At 52.3% G+C, this 18,570-nt stretch overlaps 7 protein-coding genes across 7 annotated transcripts; 4 read left to right on the top strand and 3 right to left on the bottom strand.

Annotated features, from left to right (window-relative positions):
- Positions 1 to 6: 6 nt before the first annotated feature.
- Positions 7 to 4,176, bottom strand: GLOTRDRAFT_122008 (uncharacterized protein). Its single transcript, XM_007869327.1, has 25 exons — positions 4,035 to 4,176; positions 3,897 to 3,983; positions 3,834 to 3,848; positions 3,599 to 3,786; positions 3,399 to 3,531; positions 3,122 to 3,343; positions 2,984 to 3,063; positions 2,848 to 2,930; positions 2,606 to 2,797; positions 2,540 to 2,548; positions 2,318 to 2,484; positions 2,195 to 2,269; positions 2,107 to 2,136; positions 2,029 to 2,045; positions 1,855 to 1,976; positions 1,783 to 1,802; positions 1,666 to 1,724; positions 1,493 to 1,610; positions 1,204 to 1,435; positions 1,128 to 1,148; positions 982 to 1,073; positions 860 to 932; positions 790 to 809; positions 658 to 731; positions 7 to 606 (listed from the first exon to the last, which is right to left on the bottom strand). The coding sequence occupies exons 1-25, from the start codon at positions 4,123 to 4,125 to the stop codon at positions 127 to 129; spliced, it is 2,700 nt and encodes an 899-aa protein (XP_007867518.1). The 5' UTR covers positions 4,126 to 4,176; the 3' UTR covers positions 7 to 126.
- Positions 4,177 to 4,755: 579 nt separating this feature from the next.
- On the bottom strand, positions 4,756 to 7,037 carry GLOTRDRAFT_78138 (Rho GTPase activation protein). The gene is made up of 10 exons (XM_007869326.1): positions 6,651 to 7,037; positions 6,464 to 6,596; positions 6,389 to 6,411; positions 6,249 to 6,334; positions 6,112 to 6,198; positions 6,026 to 6,058; positions 5,960 to 5,975; positions 5,755 to 5,907; positions 5,387 to 5,695; positions 4,756 to 5,324 (listed from the first exon to the last, which is right to left on the bottom strand). The coding sequence occupies exons 1-10, from the start codon at positions 6,757 to 6,759 to the stop codon at positions 5,035 to 5,037; spliced, it is 1,239 nt and encodes a 412-aa protein (XP_007867517.1). The 5' UTR covers positions 6,760 to 7,037; the 3' UTR covers positions 4,756 to 5,034.
- A 529-nt stretch (positions 7,038 to 7,566) lies between these two features.
- GLOTRDRAFT_130589 (alcohol oxidase) lies at positions 7,567 to 10,356 on the top strand (the record flags this gene model as incomplete). The annotated part of the gene is made up of 15 exons (XM_007869325.1): positions 7,567 to 7,846; positions 7,899 to 7,977; positions 8,039 to 8,166; positions 8,230 to 8,247; positions 8,296 to 8,317; positions 8,368 to 8,457; positions 8,510 to 8,598; positions 8,651 to 8,769; positions 8,845 to 9,104; positions 9,156 to 9,180; positions 9,231 to 9,476; positions 9,528 to 9,736; positions 9,792 to 9,860; positions 9,908 to 10,235; positions 10,291 to 10,356. 15 exons carry the CDS (start codon positions 7,567 to 7,569, stop codon positions 10,354 to 10,356), a joined length of 2,028 nt encoding a protein of 675 aa, XP_007867516.1.
- A 161-nt stretch (positions 10,357 to 10,517) lies between these two features.
- Positions 10,518 to 11,185, top strand: GLOTRDRAFT_139556 (uncharacterized protein). The gene is made up of 4 exons (XM_007869324.1): positions 10,518 to 10,625; positions 10,685 to 10,722; positions 10,787 to 10,855; positions 10,922 to 11,185. Exons 1-4 carry the CDS (start codon positions 10,543 to 10,545, stop codon positions 11,014 to 11,016), a joined length of 285 nt encoding a protein of 94 aa, XP_007867515.1. The 5' UTR covers positions 10,518 to 10,542; the 3' UTR covers positions 11,017 to 11,185.
- Positions 11,186 to 11,794: 609 nt separating this feature from the next.
- On the top strand, positions 11,795 to 13,399 carry GLOTRDRAFT_44443 (uncharacterized protein; the record flags this gene model as incomplete). Its single annotated transcript, XM_007869050.1, has 7 exons — positions 11,795 to 12,079; positions 12,131 to 12,315; positions 12,367 to 12,730; positions 12,784 to 12,875; positions 12,928 to 13,107; positions 13,162 to 13,270; positions 13,322 to 13,399. 7 exons carry the CDS (start codon positions 11,795 to 11,797, stop codon positions 13,397 to 13,399), a joined length of 1,293 nt encoding a protein of 430 aa, XP_007867241.1.
- Positions 13,400 to 13,907: 508 nt separating this feature from the next.
- GLOTRDRAFT_78132 (DHS-like NAD/FAD-binding domain-containing protein) lies at positions 13,908 to 16,127 on the top strand. The gene is made up of 3 exons (XM_007869323.1): positions 13,908 to 14,085; positions 14,171 to 14,304; positions 14,432 to 16,127. The coding sequence occupies exons 1-3, from the start codon at positions 13,944 to 13,946 to the stop codon at positions 15,950 to 15,952; spliced, it is 1,797 nt and encodes a 598-aa protein (XP_007867514.1). The 5' UTR covers positions 13,908 to 13,943; the 3' UTR covers positions 15,953 to 16,127.
- Positions 16,128 to 17,461: 1,334 nt separating this feature from the next.
- Positions 17,462 to 18,093, bottom strand: GLOTRDRAFT_130586 (uncharacterized protein; the record flags this gene model as incomplete). The annotated part of the gene is made up of 2 exons (XM_007869322.1): positions 17,462 to 17,767; positions 17,827 to 18,093. 2 exons carry the CDS (start codon positions 18,091 to 18,093, stop codon positions 17,462 to 17,464), a joined length of 573 nt encoding a protein of 190 aa, XP_007867513.1.
- Positions 18,094 to 18,570: the final 477 nt, after the last annotated feature.

Here is an 18,570-nt window from a genome sequence, read left to right as displayed (position 1 = left end):
CAATTCCTGGCAGCATCCCAATACCCATAATGATTTGACTAAAGCATTCCTACTAGGCTATGTCTACAGATATTGATACATACTCGAATATTGTACATCACGAGAAACTTCAGTCTTCGCTACACATCACGAGGGAGGGTACTGCCTGTATGGATCGTACGGGAACTGCTCACTACCGACATCTGGCAACCAGTCGTTGCCTTCGGACTGCTGGGCCATGACCCCGTCCGTAGGCCGGTTGAGATTCCAATCAGCGAAATCCAAGTGAGATAGGGCAGCCCAAGGTTGTGACGAAGGCGAGTGAATAGTGAACGGCCATGAAGTGTTGCCTTGGAACCCGGGGTCCTGCAAGTGAGGCTCTGAAACTTCGAGGCCAAGCATCTGCGCCATCGTTCGAGAATCGAAGCCTTGATAATTGTTGTTGGGGCTGTTGTACTCCAAAGGTTCCTGCTTGACGACACTGACGTACTCTTGATTGGTCGGTTCATCTTCTGCTCGACGCTTCTGCCTTACAGGGGCATTCACTAGAGGAGTCAAGCTTCCCTCGAACTGCACTTTCACGCCATTTAGCAGCTCCCACGCCCTTGCGGCGCTGGGCCACGCATCCTAAGTGTCTAAGCGTCAGTGCAGCTTCAGACTCGCGCACAGGACACTCACGCCCATCTCCTTCAACGATTCAAGACACTGCCGCAAGCCCAAAGAGGCCTGGACGTCCGACGCGTTCGTGCTCACTGCCAGTCGCGGGTCTTAGTTCTGGTACCAGTCAACATACGTAACCTGCAAGCTTACGAGTTACGATATGCATTATGCTGGGAAAATGTGAGCATTAGAACAACAACCATAAACGGGCTGTACTGACCCAGCCCCTAGAATGTAAGACGTCAAGAACGGGGTCGTGTACCGTAGACCGAAAGCCGCGCCGTAGGCAACAGCTACTTGTACCTCAGCATACCGTTATACGGTTCGAACAATCCCAATCACCTATTGAGCTCACGTGGTTCGCGGCGCCTTTACATTCTTGCCGTGCTCTCTCGATAACAGCGTCTGGTGTCTGTCGTAACTTCGCATCATCGCTGCGTGGTAGGGTAGCATAAGTATGGATAACCGATCACAGAGACACGGCTTACTCTTTTGCATTCCTCGGAAAGCTGGGGGTCAGTTCGTTAGCCAGTTCCATCCAAGAGAATCTGAGAAGCCACTGACAATGCCCGATGCAGCAACAACACGGTCGACCAATACATCATGTGAAGCACCAGGACATGGGGAGGAGGAGTGGGACTAGTTGCATTTGACGAGTTGTATTGTAGACAGTTCGGCAAATTGAGATACCACTGCGATAGGCTTTGTTCTAATCTCGCCGATTCCGTCACGCGCACCTGCATCGTTTTGGAACGGATAGGATATATCTTGTCGACAATGTTGCCTATAATTAGGGCTGTGATACATGTGATCTCAATATAGTCGTAACACTCTCGGATGTCATGGGGCCTACCGAGTGAGGACATTGCACGGAAACAGCTTCGCAGATGCGTTTGGACAGGTATGTAGCTTGATTCACGCTGTGGTTGTAGCGGGTAAGGTTGCCAAATTGTGTGCTCGTTCTCATCATCCTAACATTCAGAGGTTATTCTAACTTGCCACGAGACGACGGATGACCTAACGTACCGGTCGGACATCGGGAAGAGGCGTGTCGAAATCGGCTTCCTTGATGCAGACCGGCCGCCCTTCGAGCAGTTAGACTATAACAACGCCGAGTGCCATGATACAACATCATGAACTTACCCATATATACGGATACGTACCTGGATTATTTTACGTCAGCAATGCATAACACAGGATTCATACGACACATACTTATCCGCGATGTTGCAGCACCACCATACCTGCCGCCGAATTTGCGTATCTTCGGCAGAGAAGAGCTCTTTCCCTTGGTACTGCCAATTGTCTAGAGCTCTATGCAGCCCCAGATCCTGAGCCTATTGACGCGAGACTAAGTGTAGGCCAGGCCTTTCGAGATCAAGCACCTACCATATGGCTCGCCATGCCTGGAATCAACCAGTTTCCTATATTCAATACAAGAAAGAAGTATATACGATCCATACTCACCAATGTACAGCCACCCGTGCTCAACGGATCCTATGCGTGAAGGGGATATAAGCAAGAATATCAGCCATGCATCGTCAGCGACACCTACCAATACCAAACTCTCGGATACCAAGGAGAAGCAGAGCTTGGCAAGTGGAAAGTCTACTGTGATGGTAGACTCTATCTGCGGAAGAATGTTTGTACGGAAACTGCGCTACATGACTGGACTTACTCAAGATCTCACGAGCCCAGTCCAAATATTGGCATCCTTCTTCGTGCATCTCGCCTTTGCTGATAGTGTGCCCATCATCTATGCAGTACCGTTCGGCGATCGAAAAGATTGAGCAAAGCAACAGTTTCGACAGCTTCTGTGACCCTGCGGCCGATGACGGGGAAGGCCTAACGAAAGCCCATGGTCAGAGGCGCGCCAGTCCGTGGCATTTTGGTAACTTACTCTTCCTTGCTGAATTGCCCTTTGCAGTGAGACATGAACTAACTGCGACTTGTGCAATCGACATACCTCATTTCGTATGCTTCCATGAAGAGCTTTTGGTCTAGAACCGGGAAGGACGGGTGGAAGTAAGTGAAATACATTTCTACAAGCCGATCTTGCTCTGGGATCGGAGGCCAGGCAACGTGAACACTATCCTCCTCCGGATAGCGAAGGATGCCGTGTGGAGCATGTGGCCATACTCGCGCCATAGGCAGTTTCCTTAAAATTGTTCAGTTGTGCTGCAGGAGTGAGCATATAATAACCCATACCAGATACCATCCTCTTTTCGATCGTCGGTGCGTTCACTTTGTCCTAGAAGATGAAGACCGCTTGCTTCACCATGGAAGCGGACCTGTTATGGTTACGTTGGATAGAGAACTTGATATGACGCTAACCGCCGCTCACCTCATCGTTCTCGTCCAGAGAAAGTTGACCAATAGCATGCGAGCTCTCTTCGACATCATCACTATGTTCTCCCGTAGCGTCTGGGCATACTGGTATTATAACTGGTGAACACTGAGGATTATAATAGAAGTCACGTACCAGAGGAGCCATCAATCGTGTACATGCCGCTGAAATCAGGCGAGCTACCGAGCCGGGGCCTCCGGTTCCCTTCGCGCTCGCTGCTGTGCCCGTCCCGCCAATTGTCTGGGGGACTACTATGCTGTGAAATATCTGACGACGGTGGGTTGGTCGGTGGTGCTCCCAGCAGTGTGGTCAAACGATCCTGCCAAGCGGCAGCTTGACTCGGCGACAATCGGCTATCTATAGGCACAGAGTAAGTGCCCACCGATGCTATACGCTCTCCAGGACTTCCCACCTTTACTTGTTGATACTATCTCTCGTGACACACGGGACTGCCGCTGCGTCTGCCTTTCATTTGTCGCGATGAATGAATGAAAGAGATCTTCCATGGTCGCCCCAGCGGGTTGAGAAGCCCGACCTGTTGGACCCTGTACAATACCAGGAACACAATTTCTCGCTGAGATTGCTGTCAACACGGATGGCTTGAAAGCTCACGAATGGCCCAATGTCCACGCGATTAAGGACTTCCCGGGCAAGGTCGTCCTTCTGCAAGGCGGATATTATCTCCCGGGCTCGTGGATCTGGGGACGCCAGTATGGCGCCAAGGATTGTCTCCGCTTGATACCATCTCTGCTCGATTGCATGGAGGTAGCCCTTAGGCGGTCCCCGCTTGTAGGTAGGGCCTACAACAGATTGGTATTAGGCGGCGAGAAGGGGACGGGGGACTTACCTAAAAATGTGCATACTGCAAAAGAGTTAACCCAGGAAGATGGGCATGAGCATTGCCACATACCTAGATTGCTTTCTGCACAATTCCTGCATGGACCCCCTTCCACCAACAACTCGCATTTACTTTTCGTCTTGCGGCACTGATCGCAGGCTAATTACGCGCAGTAAGTGGCTGGTAATCGAAGCAACACGTCCTACTTGCCTCTACTTGCCCTTTTCCTTCCTCCGGGGTCTGCCTGATACGTCCCGTCCAGCGGTGGCCAGTGATCACGATCACCAATGTCGCTATACATCTCGTAGATGGTGGCAGGTATTTGGCGAAGCGATTCAAGCGGACTATCCGCCGAAACACCAAGTATAGAATACTCCTGCAGCTTTATAGCGGTTCTGAGCAGCGGCGACCGATATAACTTGCACCGTCGAGACGACCAACGTAGCCTCAGACAACTTGTGCTAGATCACTCAGTGGATCTCCCTTTCTACAGATATGACCGCGCTTGCTGAAGATATCCGAATGCAATGAATACACGCCCGCCGTCATCGGCTCCGCTGTCTCACGCCATCTCAGTCTGCAAGTCTGTATCTGTCTTGTGTCTGGCACAGACAGTCATGTCGCAGTTTGAGCGTGCTTGATTGCAATTATGGTAAGTACCACAACCTGGAGTCTGCCTGGGTGCTCCTCGCGCATTGTCGCAAGCGAGTGTTTCGGACTTTTATCGAGGGAGGCGACTTCACTTTGAGTTCATCACCTCGTTATCAATAGAGTACCCTCTCCGAGTCGGACTGAGCCGGGCAGCTATAGGGTCGCTGAGTACCATCGAATATAAAAAAGTGCAAACCCAAGTTGAAGTTACCCGACAAGCAGCACGGCAGCATATGCTACCGAGATAACCTATGCGGCACTGCCGTATACAGAACATGCGTGGGGGTTGCATTTATATCTGAAGAAAAAATGATCAATCCCTACAAACCACGACAACTGGCTAATTCAGACGGTTCACTACGATACAGCAGATGGTCCACACTCTTTAGGGAATAGATGCGCAAGTAGGGAGAAGGGAGCGCGATATCAAAACAGCAATGCAGCTACTCTACGCTGAAATCAAAATAGACGAAGATGGTCGCAGTAAGAATATGGGGATATACAAGGCGCAGAAGACGCGAGAGCAGGGTATAGAAGATAATAGATAGAAAGTTACAACCTATGTCGACCCGCCACCACCACCGGACGCTTCGCTGGGAGCTAGAGACCCTGGTCTGGGGCTTGATCCCGGAACAGCAGACGAGCGGCGCTGTTTCTTGAGCTTGCCCGAGCGCCCTCGGTCGTCTTCTGGCGGAGGTGTAAGAGGGAGACTCGAAGAATCTGCGCTGACTCTCGAGCGAGTCGATGGTAAAGTTCGACTCCGGGTAACGCTTGCCCCAGCGCCCTCTCCAAGTGTCGGCGACTCCGATACTGGTGCGAGTCCCCGTTCAGGACTCTTCGCCACTAGATCTGGATACAGGGGTGGGTCTCGCTCAAAACGAGGGGCGTCGATTCATCATGAGTCGACGTACCGGTTCGCTCGGTTGTAGTCCGACGTCTCTGCACTTTCAATCTCTTGTCCTTCCCTACTAACCTCCAGCCTCCACCCACATATGACTGATCATCGTCCGAGCTCGGTACTACCGCGATATCTTCTTCTGATGCAGGCGAGCCAGGTGCACCGGGAGATGCAGAATCTGGAGGAGGTGGGATATCCAGGATAAACCAATCCTGATGCGCAATGAGGAATTCCAGGACATCCTGACTGAGCTGATGCTCCTTGGGCGACAGCTCGTGATCAGGATGATTGATGAGTCCCGGCCGGAAGATTACCGCCAGATCTAGAGTTAAATGGCCGGTAGGTACCCGCGCGCAAGTCGGCAGACTGGAGGAGGCTTACTCTGAGCCGTCATCAAATTCTTGTCGGACTTCCGAGCGAAGACTGATAAAAGGTCAAGGACATATAGGAGGAGGTACTGGTTCGCGCGAGGCATCTGCTGAATGAGCTTCTTGTACTTCGCGATTACCTCCTCTTGATTTAGAGGTTTCTTCGCTATGTCTAGTGATCGGCAACAGTTGATGCTTCATAGAGGTATCTTACATACCTAGTGCGTCCCGGAACTAGAATAGATTGATGAATGGAAGCAGAAGAGATTTCATGAGCGACTCACATCATGGTACATGTCGTGAGGAATGACGGGTTCCTGGGTTAATGAACGATCAGGTCGCTGAACAATGCATTGGTATGAAGACTAACAGGCATCTGAGTCAAGTATCTCCGAAAGACACTTGCGACATCGTGAGTCGTGTAATGCTCCTTCTTCCAGTCCAGATTCTTGCCATACTGCAACGACAAGTCAGTACATTTCTCGAAGAATGGTAAGCCCATCGCACCCGAGGTGGTGTCTCGAAGATCGCTTGCAGCTCCCTCATCCGCTTGTTCGATCCGTTCACTCGGAATGTCCCCTCTACTTCCGTTGCTAAAGCGTCACGAAGTGAGCACGGACGTCCTTATTCAACATGATCCAGCGCACCATTCTCCTTGAGATAGAGACCACTGCACATGTCTTCAGCAGAGGAGATGTATTCAGGTTTTGGGATTGGCGCACCACTTCGCAACGACAACCGGTATGTAACCCCACACGTACAATTCCCCGTTAGCGTTGGCAGTCGAGATCTGCACACTAGCGTATTTCAGACTCTCTCGCAATGGCTTCCCAAACACACGCGAATCCTGGGGCCCTTGAAGACTGCAATGTCATGGGAGGAAGAGAGGGCACACGACAGCATACTTGCCTTTGTGTTCTTCCGCATCTTTCTTGGCCCGCTGAGCAAACGTGAAGTGATTCCACCAAGCTTTGAGATTGGCCTTGGAGGGCGGTGACAGCTCTTGTTCCGCTGCCATCGCGGAACTTCCGCTACCGGACGGAGCAGGGTTATGGGCTTCTGTTGCAATCGACGGAGTGTGAATGTCCGGCGGAGGATACGTGGGCGCACGCTTGCGACTTCCCCGGGTGAAGAACCCAAAGGGCTGTTTGCGTTGGCGCGAGGCCAGCACGGAGCACTGAACAAGCCAGAGTCGAAAAAGAGCGGGAATAAGAAAGCAGAGGAGGACGAAATTATCGAGCGCCCAGAGGAACACGCCTGCGACAATATTATGACGCGCCTGCGACCTGTGACGCGAGGCCTGCTTGCTCCATCACATTTCTCTCACACCTCTAGCGCGTCGAGGACAGCAGCGACGACGGCGAGCCATGGCAAGCGCGGTGTCGCCAGCGCGTAGACGAGAAATAGAGGGCAATGATACCAGCGATATTTTAAGAATTGTTACTGTCATGCAGGCGTACTGTCGTCGATGCTCCAACACAGAAATACATTCTGTGAGAGTATCGCGTACGTAGAAATACGTTGGCATGAAATGTCCGATCTCCGAACGTCAAATATCTGCGACGATCCTGTCTTCGAACGGAGACAGCTGCAAAAAAGTAATGACAGAGGTGCATGTCTACTAGTACGATCCTCCGCTTACGACGATGCAGGTTGCAAACCCGGGGCCCCGCGGGGCAGCCGACCAATGAAACTTGCGCTTCGGAGAGCTCACCTGATGACAACGGCTAGCCAAGTCAGGGCAACGCGCAATTCACGCCCATGAAATCCAGAATCTGCCTTCGTCCGGTTATAAACGAGCTTTCGTGGACCGGAGACCACTGCGATGTCTTCGTTGTCGAGCAGGACGTCCGCGCTAAGGGCTGATCTCCAGGCGCTGCTCTCCGCTTTACAGGTGCTGGGCTGGAGGCTCCGTAGGCGACGAGCAGTCATCGTCGGCCTTGCTGCTGCCGTCTCCCTCCTGCTCATTAGACGGGCTAAGCGTAAGAGAGACTATTTCATACGCGACCTGGGACTTGTAGGGAAAGGTCTGCCGCGCCAGGCCGGCGAGGGAACCTCAATTGTCAACAACGCACCAGAGTACGATGTCATTATCGTTGGAGGAGGTGAGCTGCCTTCTTCCTATCACCCTAGACCCCATCCCACTTGGATCCCTAGGTACTGCGGGCTGCGTCCTGGCCTCCCGTCTTTCAGAGGATCCTACCGTCCGCGTTCTACTGCTTGAGGCAGGAGGAAGGTACTGTATTTGCGGTCCAGCATGTTGTATATCAAGAGGTTAAAGTTTATCTTCTGGCCAGCGGAGTGAATCTCCCTTTCACTCGGATACCCGCTGCATACAGCAGGTTGTTCCACACTAAGCACGATTACGGCTTACATACCGTACCACAATCCGAAGCCGGAGGCAGATCGCGGTATTGGCCTAGAGGTAGGTCTAGACTTACAGTACTCCTCTACCTTTGATAAATGTTTACTCTTGGTCCGTGGATAGGCAAGATGCTGGGTGGATGTAAGTGCCTGAATAGGAATTGAGACACCTGGTTATTGACCATAACAGGTTCATCCATCAATGCCATGATGTTCGTCATTGATCAAATTCTATTCCTCAATCTCTTATATGGTATGGCAGGTTCCAATGCGGTGCGCCTTCGGATTACGATGAATGGGCCCGGCTCGGCGGCGAAGAGGCATCATCCTGGTCCTACAAAAATCTCCAAAAGTGCGTCACGCTGTAAAGATGACAGTCCAGGCCAAGGTAACCAGGGTGGCAGATACTTCTTAAAGTTCGAGAAATTCAGCCCCAGCAAGTCTTTCGCATCTGTCGACAGCTCTCTGCGGGGCGCGGCAGGCCCGATACAGAGTTAGTGTATCAATGTTGTCCTACATGAGCTGATCATTGAGTGTCCCCTCAGCCGGCTACTTCGGAAATTTCTCCCGCTTTTCATCCTCCTTCGTCGAAGCATGCAAAGAAGTTGGAATACCATACCGCCCGGACATTAATACTGCCAGCGGGACTCTAGGCACTTCCAAGGTGCGTCCTATCGTATCGCTGAACTTCCATCTCACGGATGCTAACGTGAGTGCAGATCAGTGAGTACTTCTTTAGTCCTCGCAGACTCCTGCGTTCAATGTATATCTTACAGTGACGTACATCGATTCTACCGGCAGCCGTGTATCGACCGAGTCGGCATATCTCACAGAGCATGTGTTGAGACGGCCGAATCTCAAGGTGGCCATTCATGCGACAACCACTAAGGTGTTGCTTGAGAGTGTAAATGGGGACACGCGAGCCGTAGGTGTCGAATTCGCTCAGAGCGAGCATGGTACTCGGTTTGTCGCTCGAGCTCGTAAAGAAGTTGTGCTGTCGTGAGTATTCCGCTGCTCGAGCGCACCATTTCATCTGACTCGCGTCGTCAGGGCTGGTGCTGTGCATACACCTCAGGTCAGGATCAGCTTTGTTCATTAACAGTACGTTCGACTAACAGAGAGCAGATCCTCATGTTATCCGGGATTGGCCCCGCAGAGCAGCTGGCCCAGCACTTGATCCCGGTCCTGGTAGATCTGCCCGGTGTAGGGCAAAACTTGATTGATCACCCGGTAGTGGACGTAAACTTCCACGCGAAGCGAGGGGAGTCTATCAATTACGTTGGCAAGCCTCAAGGTGTATACGAGATTGTCAAGACTCTGGGCGCGACGCTGCAGTATCTTGTGACGCGCAAAGGGCCTCTCACCACCAATGTGAATATTGCGCTTTTCCCTGCTGAGATATACTGCTAAACTTCAGTGTAGGTGGGAGAGTCAGCTGCTTTCGTGCGGTCCTCGGATGCGGCACTCTTTCCGCCTGTGGAATACGGACAACCTCCCGAAGATGCCACCTCTGGTCCTGACGCTCCTGATATCGAACTATTCGCTACGCCGGTTGCGTACAAAGAGCATGGATATGCTCCGCTTCCTCAACCAAGCGGTGAATTGGTGGCTCTCCACGCCGTTCTTCTAAGGTACTTGACCCCGCTTTATATGCAAATCCGTGCTGTCTGATAGGTCTGCTCGAAGACCGACTAGTAAGGGGTCGATCTCCCTGAGGTCTTCGAATCCTTTTAAGCCGCCTGTCATCGACCCCCGGTATGCGTATGTCCCTGTCAAAGGTCTCTGTAGCTAAATGATTGTAGGTATCTCGATACACAACACGATGTTGACGTGCTTGTGCGGGCCTTGCAGCTGCTGGGACGCCTTGTCCGGACAAACCCCCTCGCATCCGTACTCAGGCAATCGGGCACACATCCAGAGCTGGACCACCGCCTGCATGAGCTGAGCGCGGAACAACTTCAGAAGATCGTTCGTGATAGGGTTGAGACGCTGTATCACCCAACCTCCACAGCGCGTATGATGCCGCGGGACCAGGGCGGGGTGGTGGACGCTTCGCTGAGGGTGCATGGCGTACCGAACCTGAGGGTGGTGGATGCTTCCATATTCCCGAATATCATCGCTGGGCACACGGTGGGTGTTGACACGTTCAGATTGCTGCTAGACTTGGCTTACGATAAATTGGCAGGCGGCCCCGGTCATCGCTGTTGCTGAGAAGGCGGCAGATCTTATCAGGACCGCACTAAAGGCCTAACACAGTGCTACATAGTATACGTGAGGATGAACTCGGGGTGCTGCATCCATTCCATGTTCTATACCCAACCTGTACCATATATTGTGCCTTCTGTATGACTGCGTGACGCGTTATGACATAAGCAAGTTACGGTCAGATGTCGACTTCAAGTGAAAGCCTCTGTGCTCCTTGACCAAGGCTACACTGATGAGCCCGAATGTAACCCGTCAACGAGTTATTGCTCTCTACAAGGAGCTTAATCGCCTCGGTCGAGACTACCCGGATCCATCGTAGGTAATCCGTAGAATGAAGGAAGGGTCCGGGACTGACGCGCGCTTATCATCCGAAGGTACGACTTCAATGGACGGATGCGGCGTATGTTCGAGAGTATGTATAGTGAACGAGAAGGCTCAGAGTTGACACTGGGAACTGACTCGTGTGCCTCGAACAGAGAACAGAGACCTGACGGACCCAGAAGATATCGAGAAGGCGATCAAGTTCGGCGAGTATATCAAGAATGGTGGGTGCACTCCTTGGGGCCGCTGCGACCGCGGTATCGATTACGATTAATTCAATCGTGAGGTAGAGACCCTAGCTTTGTATTCTCTGCGCAAATACCGACATCTGAAGAGGATGTACTATCCTACCAGTCTCGACGAGGGGACTGAAGGGAAATCATAGTCCTCTGGGAGACACCTAGGAGACGTGGGAGGTTTTATTGGCCTTTATTCAAGCCTTTTCGTATAGCGATTACAGTCGACTCTGTCTTAACCCATAACGGGTCGTGGAACCCAAAAGTTATGGGTTTCTGCAGACTATGGGTTACCAGAACGTGTGACACTATGTGACTACCCAGTACGCGTGACAGACAGCCTATCCGGTATAGGCCGGACGTCGTTTATGACACCGTTTAGATACGGAATCTTGAGTCTGGTATGGGTTATCTTCTGAAATACCACGAGAACCAAAAATTAGGGGTCCAGATGGTCCAGATTCTCGTGAGAAGGAGACCTGTACCTTCCTAATATAGGTTGTTTTATGGGTTATGACCCTTCAAAAAGCTATGGGTTATGGGATACGGCAGACTTATGGGTTTTTACTATCTACCATGTCGGTGGAAGCCAAAAACCTATGGGTTATTACAGGTTATGGGTTATGACAGGTATGGGTTAAGACAGAGTCGACTGTATAACAGATTGATCATGACCGTGGCAGGCGATAGCAATATGTAATAATAATTAATAATATGTCCACGATCGTATCCGCCGGGACGTGCCTGGGAGGACTATAAAAAGGGTCAAGCTACTTTCCCGGCGGTCCAGGAGAAGCAGGTGACGTCAATACTGTGAAGAGATCCGTAAATACGTCTGGCAGCGGCCCCAACCATCGTCTACAAAAGCCTGCGAGCCATGGTCGCAACGCGCAGCGAACGACCCCCCGACTCTCCGTCGTCCGCGTCATGTCTGGCAGCAGTCTCACCGCGACCCTCGTGGGCGCCCTCGAAGGATCGATATCCGTCCTGCTCACCGCGTTTGCGGGGTATTTGACGAGCTATTATGGCTTGTTGGACCGGCCGACAGTGAAGAAGATATCCAATGTCTCGTCGTTACTCTTCCTGCCATGTCTCATCGTCGTCCAGATGGGACCGCAGTTGACCGTGAAGGAGATCTCTAAGCTGTGGATCATGCCGGTATGGGGCGCGTTCAGCTCTCTGATCGCGCATTTAGTCGGCTGGGCAGGCATGGTATGTACACACCGGCTGTCTCTGTATACACAAGGCTAAACATGATCACAGGCTGCCCTAAATCTCCCCGCATGGACCATCGTGGCTTCCGGCAGGGCGAACGCAAATGCTCTCCCTCTCCTGCTTCTGCACAGTTTGGAGAACACCGGCGTCCTGGACTCCCTCAAGAAAGAGGGCGAATCTGTCAGCACCACCCTGGATCGGGCAAAGAGTATCGTCCTCCTGAACTCTATCATGTGAGTCGCGCTCCGCGGTGACAGCCTCCATACCGCCTGACAGCCGCCCAGTCAGCAGATGGTCACCTTCGGCCTCGGACCCATGGTCTTCCGTATAGACAAGGCCAGAGCTAAGAAGGACGGCGGTGACGATGATCCAGAGGGCCTGAGACCTGGGAGACAACCTCACGGCTATCCGACCGTCCAGGACAGAGAACATGTCGGGCTGCTGCATGACTACGACGGCGACGACCAGGACGCAGACGACTATACAGGACCTTTGCACCGCTTGGAAGATGTCCCGAATATGGAGTTGTATTCACGACTGCCGCCGAGGATGAGGAAGGCGGTAGACGCTGTCTCGAAACCCCTGAATAAAGTCCTCGCAGTTTTCAATCCTCCTCTGATTGGTGGTATTGTCGCCTTGATCATTGGGGTATGTCAAGCACAGTGACCTGAAGTGGACATCGGTGGTGATGCGATTTGCAGATAACGCCGCCCTTGCACGAAGCTTTCCTGTCGAAAGATGGCATATTCTATAACACCCTCACTGAAGCGGTCAGCAACCTTGGACAGCTCTTGTACGTCACTGGATAAATTTGCAGCAATTCATGTCCACTGACGAGTCTGCAGTGTCACCCTGCAAATGTTTGTCTTGGGTGCCCAGCTAGCCACAGTAAAGTCCGCGAACCCGGGTGTGAAGTCGACCTTATGGGTCCTACTTATCCGATACGGCTTCATGCCAGCCGTGTCCCTGGCCTTTGTGTACTTCACTGCTGGCCGGAGTTGGTACACCAATGATCCGCTTGTGTGGTAAGTAGCCTTCCCCGCCATGGCCCACCTCTCGCATTGATGTGATTCCTCCAGGTTCCTGCTCATCTTGGTGCCCTCTGGCCCGTCTGCAATGTTGTTGATGAACTTGGCGGAGTTGATGAACATCGACCAGGGCCCTGTCGCTGGGATGTTGACGATATCGGTGGGTAGCCGTCTTATCACATACCTTCTCATGAGTTAACTCTACATGCAGTATCTCGTATCGCCTCTCATCGCTGTCGTGTGCTCCCTCGGATTGCAGGTAGTAAGCATAGCCCAAGAGAGGTCATAAGCAAGAGTGAAAGGAAGGGTTCGTGTCGCCTGGGACCTGGATTAAAGCGTTCAGTTTGGAGGCAGCGAGTATATAGTGTATGTAGTACCAGTAATGATTCTCAAATACACGGTCGAGCAATCCCCTGGGAGTGACGTACGCCGAGTACGAGTACTCCCTACAGCTTGTCCCGAGCTGTTTGACCTTATGGAAGCTGGAGGTAATATCACCGCGGATTGAGCAACCAAAGAGGTGGTTCAGTTGACTGATCAGCATGCCCAAAGATAGCCAACTTCGCCCGAGATGTAGCTCACGAGCGTCTTATTCGTTCTATCGATGGAAGCGTCGAGCAGCGTGAGTAACGACATGAGGTACTTGCCCTGCCGCACGCATGCTCGGTTGTCCGGTAATAAGCAGAGCATCTCGAGACGCGCGACGTTTCCCCGACCCCTGCGTGCCACAAATCTGTCTTGCCAGTTGCCACCATCCCATCGACGCTCTGCACAAAATAATCTGATACTGCTGTCGACTGGCCGCGCACTGAACGCCTGCGACGGTCACCCGCATGACCGTCTGTATACCTCTCGAGGCGGCCTCGCCGATACCACAGACGCCCTCTTTCTTGGTGCCGCCGTCTGATCCTGAAAACCAGCTGGGTAAATTGCTCAAGGCAATTTTGAAGGCGAAGCGGATCGCTGTTGTATGCGGTTAGTACTCGGTAGTTCTTTTCCTGCTTCTAAGTTGATTCTGATACGAAAAATCATGAAACATCGATCTGTGGGGTGTTCACAGGTGCTGGGATATCGGTGCATGCTGGCATACCAGATTTTCGTTCTCCGGAAGGTCTTTTCCAGACGCTGAAAAAAGAGAATCCAAAGGAATCGTTGTCGTCAGGGAGGGACTTGTTCGATGCGTCGGTGTTCAATGTGCGTACACAACTTATGAACTCAAGGACGGGTGGCCGCATGTACGCATGTCGATCCTCTCCCTAGCTAGTATCCATTTTGCCCGGATGTGTCTGTGATGCGTAAGTCTAACTAGAACATGATATAGTCCGAAAGCACCACATCCCTGTTCTGCCAAATGATCGCCCACCTCTCCGAGTTGTCACAAACAGCCGTGCCGACCCCTTTCCACAACCTCCTGCGTACCCTGGATGACCGCGGACGGTTGCTGCGGGTCTACACGCAGAACATCGACGCCTTGGAGTCCAAGTGCGGGCTGTCCCTCGGCGTCCCGGACTACGAAGACCGCCGAGGGAACGCTTGGTCCCCCAAGTCCTCTGGCAAGGCAAAGGCCACCTCGCAGTCGTCCTCTTCGCTGCCCGTTCACTCTCCAGGTGTGCGCCTCCTCTCGCCACCTGCCGAGACACCGCGCTGCATACCCTTGCACGGCACCCTGCAGCGCGTGCACTGCCAGACCTGCCACCACTCCTTCCCGCTCGAAGACCATCTCTCCTCGCTGTCCTCGGGGCAGCCGCCGGCCTGTCCAGAATGCGCCTCCCAGGAGGAGACGCGGCAGCTCGTGGGCAAGCGCTCCCGCGGGGTAGGCAAGCTGCGCCCGAGTGTCGTGTTGTACAACGAGGACCACCGGGAAGGCGAGGGCGTCGGCGAGGTCGTCCGGAAGGATCTGATGGGGAGCAATAAAGGGAAGGGCAGGGCGGGGGCGGATTTGTTGCTGGTGGTGGGTACGAGCCTTAGGGTACCTGGGACGAAGCGCATTGTGCGCGAGTTTGCGAAGGCGGTGCGGGCTCGGAACTCGTGTGCGTCGAGCAAGGACACCGGATTGCTGACTCCATCCTCGACTCCGCCGAGGCGGGCGTGTGCCGCAGACGAAGAGGTGCCGATGAAGTCGATATATCTGAACCTTGACTTCCCGGTGCCAACACGGGAGTGGGAAGGTGTCTTTGACGTCTGGGTGAAGGGAGATGCACAGTCTTTCGCTCAGATGCTGGACGAAGAGATTGGGAAGGAAGATAAGGCCAGGGAAGCTGCTGCGGAGAGGAAGCGAAAGAGGGATGCGAAGTCTGCCAGGAAGGACGGGCTGGAGATCGTCGACGCTGAAGACGAACCAATTCCAGTCAAGAGGCGGAAATGGAGTGGTGCCTCTCATAGCTCCAAGAAGAAAGCCAAGCCGACCCCGACCAAGTCCTCCACCGGCAAGCGTATAACCACTGGAGTAGTCAAGAAATCCCTCAAGGACTCCCTCGTCACAACCAAGAGATCTGAGGGTGCAGATGTTACTCCCTTCACAATCAAAATTCCCCCTCGTATCAAGCAACCACCAGTACCGGAAGTATGTATCACAACACCGGTCCCCAGAGGCAAGAATAAACATACACAGCTACTATCACCATCTCCGTCACCGCCGGTGGGCCGTGCGGCGTCCCATCCCAAGAGTCCCAGCAAGCAGAAAAGGTTTACCGTCTCCAAACGGAAGGCCTCAGTCTTGGGCACGCCGAACAGCGGGCCGCGCGATGCACATGCAGATGACTCTGACCAGGATGATTCTAATGAACTGTCCGATGCACTCTTACGGACTGTTCAGTATGGTCTGCGACGACCTGGCGGATAGCCGATCGCGCGCGGTCGGACTGGACTATCGTATTTATCCAATAATTTGTATGCATACTGTATCAGCTCTGCGACGTCCGGACTGTATGCTTGTAGGTCGCTAATGTTCCATGCGGTTTCATCCAGACAGTCCGATATGTGTCACAGCGGGCAAGGAGGCAGTTATACTATAGGCGTGGCGAAATAGATCTATAACTGAGTTTGAATGATATATTTCGGACTTCGAATTGTTTTACTGTATTTGGCAGGAGTTCTCACGCTTGTGGCACCTCATGTACATGCCATCCTCCAGCCTCCCTACCTTTTCACGACGTGTGCAAGCTTCCTAATGAAGCGGTTCCATCCAAAGTTGTTTGTAAAATAAAAGAGATATATTTCTTATGGAGAATTTGACCGGAAATTCTGCTTTTTTGCCGTGTATGGTGTTATTTTGCTCCCAAAATTGGGGCTGAAGAGTTATATCTGTACTGTGATATCCGGGACACATAGCTAGGTAGAAGTACTATAGGTAGGTAAGTGACAAGTGGTTTATTAAGTTTGGGATGCGTAAAGTGAGCGGTGCGACAGCACCACCAAAAAGCAGATGATTTTTGACTTTCAGGTTGCTCAATTTCTTGCAACTCACATGAGCAGTGGGATACGCATGGAGGCGTCCATTCAAACTAAAAATACCACCAGGTTTTGCCTTAAGCTATCCAGAGAGTTAATGCAGCGTGCAGCACCGCGAAGGAAAATTCATGTGCTGTGGAAACCGAAGAAACTAGCCTTGAGGGATATTCCAAGCCACGGGAGATCCCTGAATATAGCACTAGTATATGCTTTCAATAATATACCCCTTCTGAAGCTCACAGGTCCCGAACGGAGTGTCTTTCCCTTCTCTTTCTCTCTCTCCTTCGATTTAATTTCTTTAATTTCTTTAATTGATCTAAAAGTCCACACCTATAGTACATAAGCCGGCAAGGACCGGTGTCCCGCCACCGGTCATTCACTCGAGAAGCGCCGGCTGTCGCCGGTGGTATACCTTGCGACCAGTCGTGATACAGTACACAGGGACAGCAGCAGTGCATTCCGATTATGGTATTTATTGTCCCCGCGGTAGCCCTCCACATTTCTCTAGGAATTTATTGGCATTCTGGTGAATTTACTTCCATTTTCCCTCTACCTTCTACTCGCCACTGTATTTACATGATTTACCCGCATTTTATAACATAATTTCCTTCTATTTCCTGTTCTCCCGCCCCTCCCGCACCCCCGCACCCCCGTCGCCTGCACGCCCGTTGCCCACCCACCCTACTGAGACAGTGCGACACCACGTTGCAATCTCTGTGGCATGCTGTTAGTGCCGTCTCATAATATAGGGGAAGAACCCACCAAGAATCGATGACACCAGCATCAGTGCTGTCATCCTTCTTCCTCCATTTCGACAGCTGCAGCTTGCCCTCCTTTGCAAGTGTGCATTTCTATAGAGTAGTTAAATCAGATGAGTAATATGACCAGTTGTTGGACGCACCTATGCCTTGGCAGGTTGGTCCCCTTCATCCGGTACATCTTCAACATCAGGACGGGGAGTGGCGGGTATATTCAAACCGGCAGCCTGAGAGCCTGGAGTCCCTCCAGCCTCTCCAGACAGCCCTTCCCGAGAATCATCCATCTCGATGTCCATAGGAGCAACATCATCTTGTTCAGGGCCACGAGTAGCAGACGCAGCGGAACCACCAGCAGCGCAGGGGTCCCAAAAGTTACCTGAGTGCACCGGGATAGATGCAGTACTTGCGGCTGTACCAGAAGGGACTGATGGTGGTCTGCTTCTGGGCGGCTATGGGCCAATCATCTTATTGTTAGACGATAGATGCTAAACAGAATCCGGTGACATACTGATGCCTGCTGGCTCGAGTGCTTCCGCCTTTTGGCAGGCGGAAGTTGCTGACTCGGCTCAGCATCTTGTCTGGTAGATGTCTCCGGTATATGTTTTGCAAGAAGGCGGCTTATCTGGTGACCTTGCGCCGATTTGCGGAACAGAGTGTGTCGCCAGAACATCTTCTCTGATATGAGTCCCTTGCTCCCCTTGCAGCCTTCTTGACAGCCAAATATGCGCCCAGATTTATCGGTAGTGCCATTGCCATGTTTACCAGAGCCAGCCATTCCACTAGAGAGAGACAGGTAGTTGAAAACAAATCGAAAGCGCACACCGGCTAGCCAAAGCAAGACTCAAGCTAGATGCACAGACGCGCCGCGGACAATTGTCCGAGCTGTCAGTCCATCCAGGACGTATTGCGAGCGTCACGGTCGTGCATTCGAGTCCGTCTTGCGTATGCATTCGATGGGCTGTGATACACAATCGAAGTCACGCGCGACTTTCGTCATCGAGGTGGCCGGAAATAATGTTAGGCAAATACATGCAAATATACTAATAGGTTCTAATTTCAAGGAAATTCTGCACGTTTTCACTGGGTCTGAGATCTGAGTCGCCAAAGGCGCCAGAAATGAAGAGGTGCTTGTGTTGGCGAAGGACAAGTCAGCTAGGGACATCGAAAGAGCACCATAACATACCACACTATAGCATCGGCCAGAGTCGATCATTAGCATCAGACATGCGACGAACGTAGGATGAGACCGAAG

Source organism: Gloeophyllum trabeum, assembly GCF_000344685.1.
Source record: "Gloeophyllum trabeum ATCC 11539 unplaced genomic scaffold GLOTRscaffold_00009, whole genome shotgun sequence".
NCBI classification, from domain to species: Eukaryota; Fungi; Basidiomycota; class Agaricomycetes; order Gloeophyllales; family Gloeophyllaceae; genus Gloeophyllum; species Gloeophyllum trabeum.
Note: the sequence above shows the minus strand (reverse complement) of the source record. Positions and strands in the feature narration are given on the sequence as shown.

Bases quoted from the DNA above. Each gene is read 5' to 3' on its own strand.
- GLOTRDRAFT_122008 (XM_007869327.1), bottom strand. From the start codon at position 4,125: ATGTATAGCGACATTGGTGATCGTGATCACTGGCCACCGCTGGACGGG. The intron at 2,270-2,317 runs GTAAGTCCAGTC...ATTCTTCCGCAG, and splicing joins CTGGGCTCGTGAGATCTTGA to ATAGAGTCTACCATCACAGT. The intron at 810-859 runs GTCAGTACAGCC...ACATTTTCCCAG, and splicing joins TCTTACATTCTAGGGGCTGG to CATAATGCATATCGTAACTC.
- GLOTRDRAFT_78138 (XM_007869326.1), bottom strand. From the start codon at position 6,759: ATGGCAGCGGAACAAGAGCTGTCACCGCCCTCCAAGGCCAATCTCAAA. The intron at 6,059-6,111 runs GTTAGTCTTCAT...TCATTAACCCAG, and splicing joins GATACTTGACTCAGATGCCT to GAACCCGTCATTCCTCACGA. The intron at 5,325-5,386 runs GTACGTCGACTC...CCCTGTATCCAG, and splicing joins GACTACAACCGAGCGAACCG to ATCTAGTGGCGAAGAGTCCT.
- GLOTRDRAFT_139556 (XM_007869324.1), top strand. From the start codon at position 10,543: ATGAGCCCGAATGTAACCCGTCAACGAGTTATTGCTCTCTACAAGGAG. The intron at 10,626-10,684 runs GTAGGTAATCCG...TATCATCCGAAG, and splicing joins CGAGACTACCCGGATCCATC to GTACGACTTCAATGGACGGA. The intron at 10,856-10,921 runs GTGGGTGCACTC...ATCGTGAGGTAG, and splicing joins CGGCGAGTATATCAAGAATG to AGACCCTAGCTTTGTATTCT.
- GLOTRDRAFT_78132 (XM_007869323.1), top strand. From the start codon at position 13,944: ATGACCGTCTGTATACCTCTCGAGGCGGCCTCGCCGATACCACAGACG. The intron at 14,086-14,170 runs GTTAGTACTCGG...GGGTGTTCACAG, and splicing joins GCGGATCGCTGTTGTATGCG to GTGCTGGGATATCGGTGCAT. The intron at 14,305-14,431 runs GTGCGTACACAA...AACATGATATAG, and splicing joins TCGATGCGTCGGTGTTCAAT to TCCGAAAGCACCACATCCCT.